Below are 13,683 nucleotides of genomic sequence, written 5' to 3' on the forward strand. Positions count from 1 at the left end.
TTAGATCTTGTCTAAGGTTAGCTCAGTTATACCTCTACTATTCTTTGGTTAAGAACACACCCCTGATTAGATAGTAGGAATAAGCATAATTCACTAAAAATCTATCATAGGGAGTTGTACCTATCAATTCAAAGAAAATTTGTTACTCTACAGGTGGCTTTTCATCTATTGTAACCAGATGTTGTTTTAGGAACTTGGGAATTTAAAGAGTCAAAATTTGTTTACCAATAGTATATATATAAACTTATATGTATATGTGTATGTATGTATGTATGTATTTATGTATGTATCTTTGTGTGTTTGTGTGTGTGTGTGTGTGTGTGTGTGTGTGTGTATTTACATATATATGTGTGTGTATGCATATAATATGTATCTATCTATATATATATGTATGTATGTATGTATGTATGTATGTAGATATAAATATACATATATAGATAGATACATATGTATACACACACACACATATATGAAAACATTTATATATAGATATATATGTTTGTATATATATCAATGTTCTCCATCCTAACACACTTGTTATCTTACTCTCAATCTAAATTTTTATTTCGTTCAAAATTTAAATTTTTTCCATAACTTTCAAAATTATTTTTTCCCACCTAGAATTATTGTTCAATTTTTAATTTATAAGTTTAATTGACATTACTTGTTATTTTTTGTCAAAGAAATTAAAGTGGATCCATTTTGGTGCAAGAGCACCCAATAATTTCTATGGAACAATTAAGCATGACATAATTGAAACTAGCAAACTCCCTCGCCTCCTTGTTAGACATCTTTCTAGGGATATAGTTCTTAACTCCAACATCAAGTTTAATAATATTGTGGGAAAAATTATTTTGGATATTATTAGAAGCCAAAATGGGTAATTGGCCTAGTAGAAACAAGCATAGTGAAAGAAACACTATTAGCTGACAAATAGCTCACTGACCCAGAAACATGAATAGCACACTAGCCACCCATTAACATAAAAAATAAATTTCGACAACATTTTCCCCTTCTACTATCAAAACACTTGAAGTTTATTTTGGGATACCAGTAATCAACAAGAATAACCAAACTAAGCAAACTAATAGTATTAAAGTCCATATTAAAAGTTTTCAAATTGCCTACACAAGACCAAAGATTACCATCATAAAAAGAGAAAAAAAAAATTGCACAAAATGAGTCCATGCCATCATTCTTTCTTCTTATCAAGGGAGTTCATTTCCATAACAACACATCTAGCTAGTCATCGAATAGGAACCTATAGAGTCTCTTGGCACTCCCATCATCCTCCTATACTTTCCCTTTTGTCTTCTCTTCTTGAAGATGTTGAAGAGTGGTTGTTGCAAAATGCATGACCTTCAAAGAAAAATTTGTTAGATTGGTGAACCTCAAGTTCAAATCAATCAATAATTTATTCATTTTTTCTACCTCGATTGAGTATATTCTTTAGTTCAACTTGAACCTATTTGAAAATAGTTTTATCCAAATTGTGGTTGGGGGGTAAGTTTGTTAACAAATGCTGAGACTAGCTATTTATTCTTCTATTTATAGTTCAAAAAATTTCATTTAAAGCCTTTAGATTAACTTAAAACATGATAGATTCATGCTCTTTTTTTCTTCACACTCTCAAGCTCTCGACAAGAAGGCTAGCTTTTGCAAACAAAAGGGAACGAAGAGGACCAATGGCTAGAACATTATTTTCCACAAACTTTAGAACCACCTTTGGGCTAGATCCATTGAATGCTACAACCACCACATGAATACTTTTTTCAAGTTCCCTTGACTCAAAATTTTTCACATTTCCATTACCAAGCTAACACCAAGAATTAACAACCTCTTTAAATTCCACCAAAAGGGGTTCCTCTCTATACTCAATCATGAGTGTTCCATCTTTGAACACCTTGAGAGGCTGAGACACTAGACCACCAAAAGCAGAGAGAAGGAGAAAAAGGGAAAGCTCCAAAAACTCAAAAGAATCTACCACTATAATGGACCCCAAGCATGACTTCCCAAGAAAAACATCATGAGTCTTACCCAAAAGGTTAAAAAGGATTCATGTTCTTAAAAGAAATGCTAATAAAATAGATATACTTGTATGAATAATTCATTCATTCATTAAACTAAGAAAAACTATTGATACAAATTTAGTATCAAATGCAAGAGAAAACTAAGAAATAAAAGGAAGTTATGGTCAACATAGATACATAGTGTAAATATTACAAAATAACCAATAACTTGAAGTATTATAGAAAATAGAAATTAAAACAATGTTACTAATAAGTTAATTAAATATGTAGAAGTTATATGCTGCCCTTATAAACCACTTTGTTAATAAATGTTTAAAATATAGATTAGATTATTTGAAATAACATTATAGGTTTTATAAACAATAATCCACAACCAAACAAATAGGTTGGAAGTCTCTTATCTAAGGTAAAATGTGATTCTGTTATCTAACGGAAATAATAATTACTTTTAACATATTATTCATTTAAATAAATAGTTTATGAATATTTTAAAATAAAAGCATTTCGTTTTGCTGTCCATCCTTGCATCTATTTGAGTAAGAATAATAATATAGCAGAAGTGCCCGTGATGTGGTACGCGTAGCAGTAGAATGCAAACAATATTGCAGGATCTACTAATGCTTAAGAAACACCGCTACATACTCCGCCGCAAAGAAGGTCAAAACAGAGGACAGTACTGCTGCCCACAGAATGATGCTTATGAAATACTCCACCTTTGCAGATCTGTGCGAGACAGTAGCAACGATCATTAGAAGCAGCAACGAAGCAACCAAAGTCAGGGTGTCTGCGACCAAGAAAAAAGCCCTTACTTCCTTCTTCACACCTCGCGGCGCTTGGAGCATCACGCCGAAACCTCCTCCCGCCAACACTGACCCCACTGTCACGTGAATTACAGATTTTGTACTGCTGTAATTGGAGGTCGGCTGTCGTCGGTTGATCAACCTCGTTAACATCTCCATCTTCCTCATTGGACACCACAGTCTGCCCTCGGAATAACATCATCAAGATCATTTGATTTAGCTTTTTCAACAGAAAATTAAAAATAAGAAACACAAATGCATAGTAATCAGAGGGGAAATAGCAATCAGGGCTTCTTGGAAACAGCAAACATTACGAGTCCTTAATTCTTTAATGATCAGACAGGACCAAAAAATCGAAGCCCAAAAAAATTGAATACTTTTGAGAACATTCGTAGTTTCCTGACCTGATTTATACCTAGTTCAATGTCCCTGACATGAGAAACTCCGAGGTCTGCTTATTCTTGCGGAGAGGTATCCTGTTGATCAAAACAATATAACCCAACGCGTCAAAAAAAAAATTTAAGAAAAAAAATGCAGGGAGAAAATAGTGCATCACTTTGCTACCTGGATATCCACAACGTCCATAGCTCTGTCCTGTTTGGCCACCTAGAGGATCTCACCTTCTCTGTGTTGTGAATTCTAATTACTTAGGAAGTGCTTAAAGAAAAAGTGCACACCGTGTTCGCACAGTCAAGGACATTTGGTCAAACACTCAAACCAAGCCGCGGATTCTTAGAATATCACTCTCAACAGTGCCTGACGTTAGTCGGAATAAGAATGTCACTCTGTAATAGTGTCCGACGTTAGTTGGAATAGGCTTGACAGCGACATTCGAAGAGGCTTAGTTGAAATTTTAAAATGTCATTTGAAATTTAACTCTCAATCTATCTTGACTCATTCTATCAAATGTCACTTCCACCTCCTTCATTCAACTAAACCTCTTACAATGTCACTTTGTAATAGTGCCTGACAAAGCTTGAAAGCGACATTCTAAGAGATTTAGTTGTGAGAAATACAAATCAAAAATTTAAACTCACAACCCTAAACTTAAAAAACAAAAAATTTATACCTGGCACTTAAAAATTGCTCGGCACATGAAGGTGCCGAGTGCTAGTTTTACTCGGCACCTGCTCGGCACTTGAAGGTGCCGAGTGACAAGCAATAGGTGCCGAATGAACTCGGCACAAAGAGCAGCTCGACACTTGCACAGGAAATGCTCGGCACCAATGGATGCCGAGTGAGCTCGGCTCCAACTGAGAAAGAAGATGCCGAGTGTTCTGTTTCAAACTGAGGAAATATAACTTAGGAAATATTTCAACGTGAATGCTTTCACCATTAAAGATCAAAAAGCCAAATGCTTTAAGCTTTCAACCAAACTTGTTAAATCCAAATAATAGAAGATGAAGAACAATAGAGTAAGTATGCTGGCTTGTTTTCTATTCAATTTGAGATTTAAACTATTACAAATCTGGGAGCATTCGGCTTCAACCAGAAAACCCTAAAATAACCCTAAACTGATAATACTTCAAACTTTAATAAACCTTTAAACCTGCAACTCTAATGGCTGCATACAATGGTGCTTGGAGCAATCACTGCTTCAACAGGACGAATCCAAACAACAAACTTACAGAGTGAACAAGGAACCACGTGAAACTGCAGGCACAAACTTCCTTCCTTCTTCATTCTCTGCTCAGCTCTGCAACTTCTCTCTAATCTGCTTGATCTACAAACTCTGAATAGAATGAATGAATATAAAAACATTCCTTTTGTCTTTTGACCTAAAATATTTTTTCCTCTCAGTTCCAAATTCAAAAAATCTCACGTACCCGTATTAACTTTTCTGTCTGTTCTGGGCGTCAGAGTGGTAGGTGAGCGTTTGGCTCAAGGGGCAAACGTCAACGCTGCAATATGTTTTCCAACACTCCCCCTTTGTCCCAAGCCAAACAAAAAACAAAAGATCACAGCTGATCCAAATCAACTACACCAAGACACTCTCTTAGGTGTACAAAAGATCCAATGCCTAATGGCTTTGTGAAAATGTCTGCTAGCTGCTGCTCAGACTTGCAGAATTCAATTTTGATATCCCCATTCTCCACCAACTCTCTGATGAAGTGATATCTAATTTTAATATGCTTACTTCTCCCATGGAAGACTGGATTCTTGGATAGTGCAATTGATGAGATGTTGTCACAATAAATTGTGGTTCCATCCTCTTGCCTTTCATTCAAATCTGTCAAGATTCTCCTTAGCCAAATTGCTTGACATGCTGCTACATTTGCTGCTATGTATTCAGCCTCTGCTATAGATTGAGCAACAATAGGTTGCTTCTTGGATTCCTATGAAATTGAACCCGATCCCATATGAAACATGTATCCAGAAGTGCTCTTCCTATCATCTAAACTTTCAGCCCAATCATTATCCGTGTAACCAACCAACTTGAAATCATTATTTGCAGTATACAAAATTCCAAATCCCTTGGTACCTTTCACATACCTTAGGATCCTCTTTCCCGCTTGCCAATAAGAATCCTTTGGTGTTTCCATAAATCTGAAAATCAGACTTACTACATGCATTAGGTCTGGCTAAGTTGCAGTCAAATACATTAGACTTCCAACCATACTCTTGTATAGTGTTGGATCCACTCTCTTGCTAGAGTCTTCCTTGCTCAACTTCAAACCTACTGCTGTTGGTGTGGGGGCTGCCTTACTATTCTGCATTTTAAATCTCTCCAAGATCTACCCTGCATACTTTTCTTGAGAGATGAAGATGCCATCATGCATTTGTTTTACTTCTATGCCTAGAAAGTATTTCAAGAGACCTAAGTCTGTCATTTCAAATTCACCTTTCATGACCTCTTTGAACTCACCAATTAGAGCTTTGTCATTTCCAGCAAAAATCAAATCATCTACATACAAGACAACAATCAACACATTACCATTTTTTGCCTTGATGTAGAGAGTAGGCTCACCATTGCTTTTTCTAAAGCCGTTGCTCATCAAATATGAATCAATCCTACTGTACCATGCCTTCGGAGCTTGCTTGAGCCCATAAAGAGCTCTCTTCAATCTATATACTTTTTTCTCTTCACCTGCAACTTCATAACCAGGTGGCTGCTCCACATACACTTCTTCTTTCAATACACCATTTAGGAAGGCGGACTTCACATCCATTTGAAATACCTTCCACTTGTGTTGAGCTACAATTGCTATGACAACACGCACGATTTCCATTCTTACAACCAAGGCATAGGTCTCATCATAATCTCTGCCATACTGTTGTTTGTAGCCCTTGACTACCAGCCTTGCCTTATGCCTATCAATCTTGCCTTCAGCATTGCATTTGGTCTTGTAGACCCATATCACTCCAATCACTTACTTCTTGGGAGACAATTCAGTTAGCTCCCATGTCTCATTCCTTTCTATAGCATCTATTTCCTCATTCATGGCATTACACCATCTCTTCTCCTTAATAGCTTCTTCAAAATATATTGGATCGCTATGAGAAAATAATGCAAAATTAACACTCTCATCATAATCTTCATACCTATCATCTTGGTATATCTCCCTATGACTCTTGGTCTTTCTTGGTAATAGGGAGGAGAGTGTGGGATTAGAATCTTCATTGCTGCTGCATTGCCGACTTGGTCGATCTTCACTGGTACTCGGCACTGATGCTTGGTCATGCCTAGAGGAGCTCGGCACTGTATGAATCTGCTTGCCTTTTCTTCTATCTGCTCCTTCTTGCTGTTCATTAGCATCTTCTTCACTCATAATTGACACTTTACTTAAAGTGCTTGGTGACTCATCAATTTGTCCATACCAAGACTAATTTTTAAAAAATTCCACATCTCTTGAAAGCATCATCTTGTTGTTCAGTGGGTCATACAATCTATATGTCTTTGATTCTAGGCTGTACCCTATGAAAATGCATTTCACCTTTGTCATCAAATTTTTGCCTTTGCTCTTTAGGCACATGTGTATATGCTACACATCCAAAAACTCTTAAGTGTTCAACTGTCCATCTTATTCGTGACCAAGCTTTCATTGAAATTCTGTCACGGACTACCTTTGTAGGACACCTATTAATTAGGTAAACTGCTGTTGCCACAACCTCTCCCCAAAATTCAGTTGGGAGACCTTTCTCTTTCATCATGCTCCTTGCCATTTCAACAATGGTCCTGTTCTTTCTTTCAGCCACTCCATTTTGCTGTGGTGTATAGCTGGCTATGAGCTCTTTCTTAATGCCATGTTTCTTGCAAAAATTTACAAAAGAATTGGATGTATACTCCCCCCCTTTATCTAATCTTAGGACCTTGATATAATGTCCACATTTTCTTTCAGCCTGGGCCTTAAATTCTACAAATTTATCAAATGCTTTAAATTTATTCTTTAAGAAATACACCCATGTCTTACGACTGAAATCATCAATGAATGTCATAAAATAAGTACTCCCCCAATGGAAGTAACTTGAATAGGACCGACTAGGTCAGTATGCACTAATTCTAGTAGATATCTAGCCCTCCTAGAATTTCCAGAATTAAAGGGAAGCCTATGTTGCTTACCCAAAATACAAGCCTCACACTTGTCACAAGAATTTCTTACACATGGAAAACCTTCTACCATTCTTTAATTTGACGATAAATTTAAACGAGCATAGCCAAGATGACCATACCTGAGGTGCCATAGCCATGAGGGGTCTTCAATCACAGTACTTAGAGTTGATTGTGTGGGAGGTGCAACACGAACTTGAGATGAGAAACATGTCTCAATCCTCAAGGGAAACATTCTATTCTTGGTCATTTGAACTGCTGCAAGTAGGTTCTTGCTCCGATCCTTTTCTTGAATGACACACATGTCATTCTCTATCAACACTTTGTATCCATTTTGAATGAGCTAACCAATGCTCATCAAATTGTGCTTCATACCAGGGGTGAAATACACATTTTGTATTTCCCTTTTCTCACCTTTCTTGGTGCGGACCATAATAGATCCTTTGCCCACAACTGGTAGGGTTCCATTGTTACCCATCTTAATTTCTTATTTGAAACTCTTGTCAATGAATGAAAACAAGGTTTTGTTACCACTCATGTGGTTGCTACATCCACTGTCAAGGTAATAAACCTGAGGGCTTCTTTCTTCACCAACATTACACATGATGAAGGCAGTGTTTTCACTTCCCATCTTCACATCAACCATATTTGCTTGTCCAGACTGATCTTTCTGCTTCTTCCAACATTCATTTGCATAATGCCCATATTTATGATAGTAGTAGCATTCTACATTACTCTTATTTGAGTTTTAGTTTTTCTTACCTCCTCTTGAAGTATTGTGTGAGCTACTTGCTCCATCTGCTCTTCCTGAGCTTTCTACTGCAGCATTTCTTTGTCCTCCATTACCTCAGCCTCTGCCTCTAGAGTTTCTTCCTGAGCCATTTCTTCCTCTCCCCCTTCCTCTTAGATTTTACTGAGCCTTGAATGCTTTCTCTTGGAAAGAAGAAGATGTGGATCTATTGATCCTATACTCATGGGTTTGAAGAGAACCCATCAACTCATCCATTGTCAAAGTAGTGAGGTCTTTTGCCTCTTCTATGGTCATGACCAAATGGTCATATTTATGAGGTAGACTCCTCAATATCTTTTCCACTATCCTCTGCACTTGATAGTCTTCTCCATTTGACTTCAGTTGGTTAATCACATTGGAGGTTCTTGAACTGAAGTCTGCAACCGATTCATTCTTCTTCATTTGAAGGTTCTCAAACTCCCTCCTGATATTCTGTAGCTTTACAACATAGACTTTATCAGTCCTCTTAAAATTTGTCTCAAGGATATCCCATGCTTCCTTTGCATAATTTGCTACTGCAATCTTTGGGAATACTGTCTCTGTCATTGCTGCTTCAATCAAACTTAATGCCTTAGCATCCTTCCTCCTTGACTCTTTCAAATGAGTCTTCTGTGCATTTGTGAGAGTAGCATACTGAGTTGGATCAGTCACATCATTGAGTCCATTGACCACAAACTCCCACAAATCATTTGCCACCATAATGGTTTTCATCTTCTTTGCAAATGTATCATAATTTTGTCCATTAAATGATGGTGGCTGCTGCCATATCTTTCCTGCATCTCCTGCCATGTCAAATATCCCAAGAAAAAACAAATGCCCTAACTCACTATGGATTTAGGGCCTCAAAAATCTCATACCATGTGGCAAATACAAATCAAAAAATTAAATTCACAACCCTAAACCTAAAAAACAAAAAAATTATACCTGGCACTTAAAAGTTGCTCGGCACATGAAGGTGCCAAGTGCCAGTTTTACTCGACACTTGAAGGTGCCGAGTGACAGGCAACAGTTGCCAAGTGAACTTGGCACAAAGAGCAGCTTGGCACTTGCACAGGAAATGCTCAGCACCAATGGATGCCAAGTGAACTTGGCTCCAATTGAGAAAGAAGATGCCGAATGTTTTGTTTCAAACTGAGGAAATATTTCAACATGAATGCTTTCACCATTAAAGATCAAAAAGCCAAATGCTTTAAGCTTTCAACCAAACTTGTTAAATCCAAAGAATAGAAGATGAAGAACAATAGAGTAAGTATTCTTGCTTTCTTTCTATTCAATCTAAGATTTAAACTATTACAAATTTGGGAGCATTCGGCTTCAACCAGAAAACCCTAAAATAACCCTAAACTGATAATACTTCAAACTTTAATAAACCTTTAAACCTGCAACTCTAATGGCTGCATACAATGGTGCCTAGAGAAATCACCGCTTCAATAGGACGAATCCAAACAACAAACTTATAGAGTGAACAAGGAACCACGTGCAACTACAAGCACAAACTTCCTTCCTTCTTCCTTCTCTGCTCAACTCTACAACTTCTCTCCGATCCGCTTGATCTACAAACTGTGAATAGAATGAATGAATGTAAAAACATTCCTTTTGTCTTCTGACCTAAAACATTTTTCCCTCTCAGTTCCAAATTCAAAAAATCTCACCTACCCGTATTAACTTTTCTGTCTGTTCTGGGCGTCAGAGTGGTAGGTGAGCATTTGGCTCAAGGGGCAAATGTCAACGCTGCAATAAGTTTTCTAACATTAGTTGAATGAAGGAGGTGGGAGTGACATTTGATAGGATGAGTCAAGATAGATTGAGAATTAAATTTCAAATGACATTTTAAAATTTCAGCTAAGCCTCTTAGAATGTCGCTGTCACGCCTATTCCAACTAACGTCGAACACTATTACAGAGTGACATTCTAAGAATCGGATTGGATTGAGGTGACAAACAAACCTATGTCGGCCAAGATTATTTTGGCTACTAGCGTTAAAGATTCAAGGGGTAAGATTGAGTCGCTTAGATAAGGAATCTCTGGACCATAAATCCATATTGTTTATTATTGTATATCGTAGGGCTGATCCACTGAGCTGGAGATGTCTTTAACTAGGGAAACATCACTGACGTTTTATTTTTTAAAGCGAATCATCCTTAACCTTACTATAAGAATTATAGTTTTTTCTAAAATATATAATATTATAATCCTTTCAAAACCTTGTAGTTGTAGATTTGTTGTGTGAAATTTAAAATGTTTTTGACTTGTTTACATTCTTGGATTTGGATACTGATTTTTTTAATTTAAGAATATACTTTAAAGTTAAGGTAAAAAAACTAATAAAAAGTTTTAAATTTTAAAAATCTTATTTTAAAATTATGTTAAATTTTGAGAGATTTTATGAGTATTTATGGTCTATGTTAATATTAATAATAAGATTTTAAAATAATAGTTTTTATTATAAAAGTATGTTGAATTTACATAAATTTTAGGAATATTTTCTATGGTCATTTATTTAAAAGAAAATATGTATTAAAAATAAATTTTAATTTAGAAATAGTTAAAAAAATTGTATTTAAACTTGAAGTGTCGTATCTTGGTTTGTGTTGGTTAACAGTTTGTCTCCTTCAATTCTTTTGTTTATACCTTCACTCTTAAAATGCCTAATAGCTAATGGTGAACAAAGAAGTCAACAACGGAATGGTTTAGTGTAATAATCTATCAAAGACCCCTAAATTGAAACATACAACTCCCTTTTGGATGCAGGATTTGCAATGAATTTTTTTTTTGGTTTTTGGGGGTATGCTCTTAACCAGAGAGTAGAAGAGGCAAAGACCAGATTGGTCAACACCTTAAACAACCTAAGCAATTCAAAAATAGGGACTAACTCTTCAAATGCAATCTATTCTAATCTAAAGTGCAAATATAGACACATTCAGGACAAGCTACAACAACAAGAGAGTGGGAAGGATGACAAAATGGACAATTCCCAAATTACTGAGTTAACTGATATTTGACAATACCTAGATTGTCTACTTTCCAGCTACTCCATTAATCAATTTATGTCTCTCTCATACAATGAACTAAAATACATACTTGAACTACAGAGTATAGCACAAAGAATAGAAAAATGCTTATGTTGAAGAAAGTAAAACTTACAATCCACTGAATAAAGGAAATAAAACCTAGTTCACTTGCATTCTTTCAAATTTCAATGATAGATTACTCATTCCAAATATTATACTACAACTAAATGAACAATAGAATTAAAAGTAGACTCAGAGTCACACAAAATAGTCATAGCTATATTTGTTTACCCACAAGTAATATTGCCAATCTTATTAATTTCTCAAAAAATTACATATATAGGCCTCCTCAAAATGACCAGTTACATTAGATGATTGCAATGCAAAACATCTCTAAATGGAATAAACTACAAATAAGACATGATTGAATCATCATTTTTTACAAAGACTAAGCTAACTAATAGAATGCCATGAATGACTACAAAAGAAAGAGAGAAAAGGGAATGACAGATGTCTAGAAGAATATCAAAGCATCATGCCTTCTTAGGAGTAAGTTCCTTAGCTCTATAAGCTTTCATTACATTAGTTACTTTGTCCAACTCCTTGAGACATGGGATGATGATATTGTCAGCTTGAATCATCCAGTTGCTGTGCATTTTTGTTAGCTCATCCACCATCACAACCTTTGACTATAACTTATCTGATACCCTCCTTATGATTGAGTCTGTTGATGGGACCTCTTGAATCTTTGACATCTCAAAATTGAGTGGATTAGTAGCTTCATCAATAAATTCTAGGAACGTCAACTTCATCCTCTAAATATCTACTAGTTTTCCATTGGCAAAAACATAGGACTCTATATACAACACTTTCAGATATTCAAATAACTTTTCTATGACCTTTTGCAGTAGGTCATGAACATCCTTTAACTCATTTGTGGACCTCACAGATCTTTCCACTATGAATTCCAAAGATTGTTTTGAATGAAATGATGGCTCTTTTCCTGTTTTGATGATCCTATGAGAGATAGCAACATTGGTTTTCTTGTCTATGACCTCTTGCAATGATCCAGGGGATAAAAATTACTCAAAAGTAAAATGTCCCCAATGCTCCAAGAATTAACATCATTACAAGTGTTCATAATTTTGACTCCAACATAACTCGAACGATCAAAATTGGAGTTCAAGTGCAAAAATTATGACTAGTCAAAATGGTCAAACTGGGACCAAAGGTCATAAAAGGGTGAAAAAATAATCATATCAAAAGTATTTGACAATGGATTCCAAATGAAAGAGCTCATCAAAACCTTTCCAATGGTGTTCGTTTCATCAAGAACGGAGATCAGATATAAAAGTTATGATGGTTTCAAATTCAAGCAAAAGTATGGGTTTTGATGATGTCAGCATGACATCACAAAATCATAAAGAGAGGGAAAAAATTCAAATTTGAATTAAAATAGCTATTTAATTCAAATTAAAGGAATGAGATAATGCGAGTTGAACTCCTAACCATTGGCCTCCTAAAATTAAGGCCAACCAATGGGCTATTTATGGAATATGTAATATTAAGGGAAGAGTTGTTATCTATTCATAACAAATCCACCCAAGCTTATTTAATTAAGGGTATTTGTTGAAAACAAACCCTTAATTTTGGTGTCAAATCATAACAAAATAATGGTAAAAGGGGTAAATTTAAAATATGTAACCAAAATGGGGGATTTTGTTGGTTAATTGTTTTAGCCCATTTTTGGCTAAATTTGATGTATAAAATGGGGGTAGTAGGCTTTGGAAAAGCATCCAGGTGATGAGAAGGAGATTATGATCTTGGAGACTTGATGATTATTCCTGCACATTGGAGAGTAGTGCTGCAATTGTGCTTGAAGGGAAGATCTTGAACACTTGTAATTGATTTTGGAGCAAATCGGATCGGTCCCCCTATTAGAGCTGGACCCAGAGATGTAATCCTTCTCGGATGAACTCCATTATCAATTGTGTTTTGTCTTATGTCTCTCTACTCTTTTTCTTTCAATCATTACCTTATTATGCTTTGTTCATTTAAGCATTTAAGTTGTGTTAATTTGCTAATTAACGCTTTGAAATTTTACTTTATGTAATAATGTTAAGCATTCCTCTATAATAGTCCTAGATCCTAATTAGATCAAATTTGGTATCAGAGCTTTTGTTGGATTAGTATTGCAGATTTGAATGCTAACAAGATCTAGGATTGAGAAAGGTGAAGGAAAGCCTGAGGAATACAGTCCTGAGATTGGAAAATGAAGGACTAAACCATCATCACATATAGCAGATGAAGGTGGTGGACAAGCTTTTCAAGATAAGAGTATTCAGAAGACTCTTCAAAATTTGCAGACAATGGTAGAAGTTTTGGTACAAGAAAGAGAAGAGAAGATGCGAAGACGTGCAGCTCGAAAGGACAAAGGGAAAAAGAAAGGCACTGATCATGATCCACCAAAGACACCTCCATATTCTCCTTCTTCTCCCTCTTC

The 13,683-nt window shown here is 35.8% G+C and overlaps 1 protein-coding gene across 1 annotated transcript; it reads right to left on the reverse strand.

Annotated features, from left to right (window-relative positions):
* Nucleotides 1–2,551: 2,551 nt before the first annotated feature.
* On the reverse strand, nucleotides 2,552–3,508 carry LOC149558351 (uncharacterized). The gene is made up of 3 exons (XM_089786126.1): nucleotides 3,395–3,508; nucleotides 3,235–3,306; nucleotides 2,552–3,011 (listed from the first exon to the last, which is right to left on the reverse strand). Exon 3 carries the CDS (start codon nucleotides 2,996–2,998, stop codon nucleotides 2,645–2,647), a length of 354 nt encoding a protein of 117 aa, XP_089642252.1. The 5' UTR covers nucleotides 2,999–3,011; nucleotides 3,235–3,306; nucleotides 3,395–3,508; the 3' UTR covers nucleotides 2,552–2,644.
* Between the last annotated feature and the right edge of the window lie 10,175 nt (nucleotides 3,509–13,683).

Source organism: Cupressus sempervirens, chromosome 5 (assembly GCF_028749045.1).
Source record: "Cupressus sempervirens isolate cs-2001-9-10 chromosome 5, ASM2874904v1, whole genome shotgun sequence".
Lineage (NCBI taxonomy): Eukaryota > Viridiplantae > Streptophyta > Pinopsida > Cupressales > Cupressaceae > Cupressus > Cupressus sempervirens.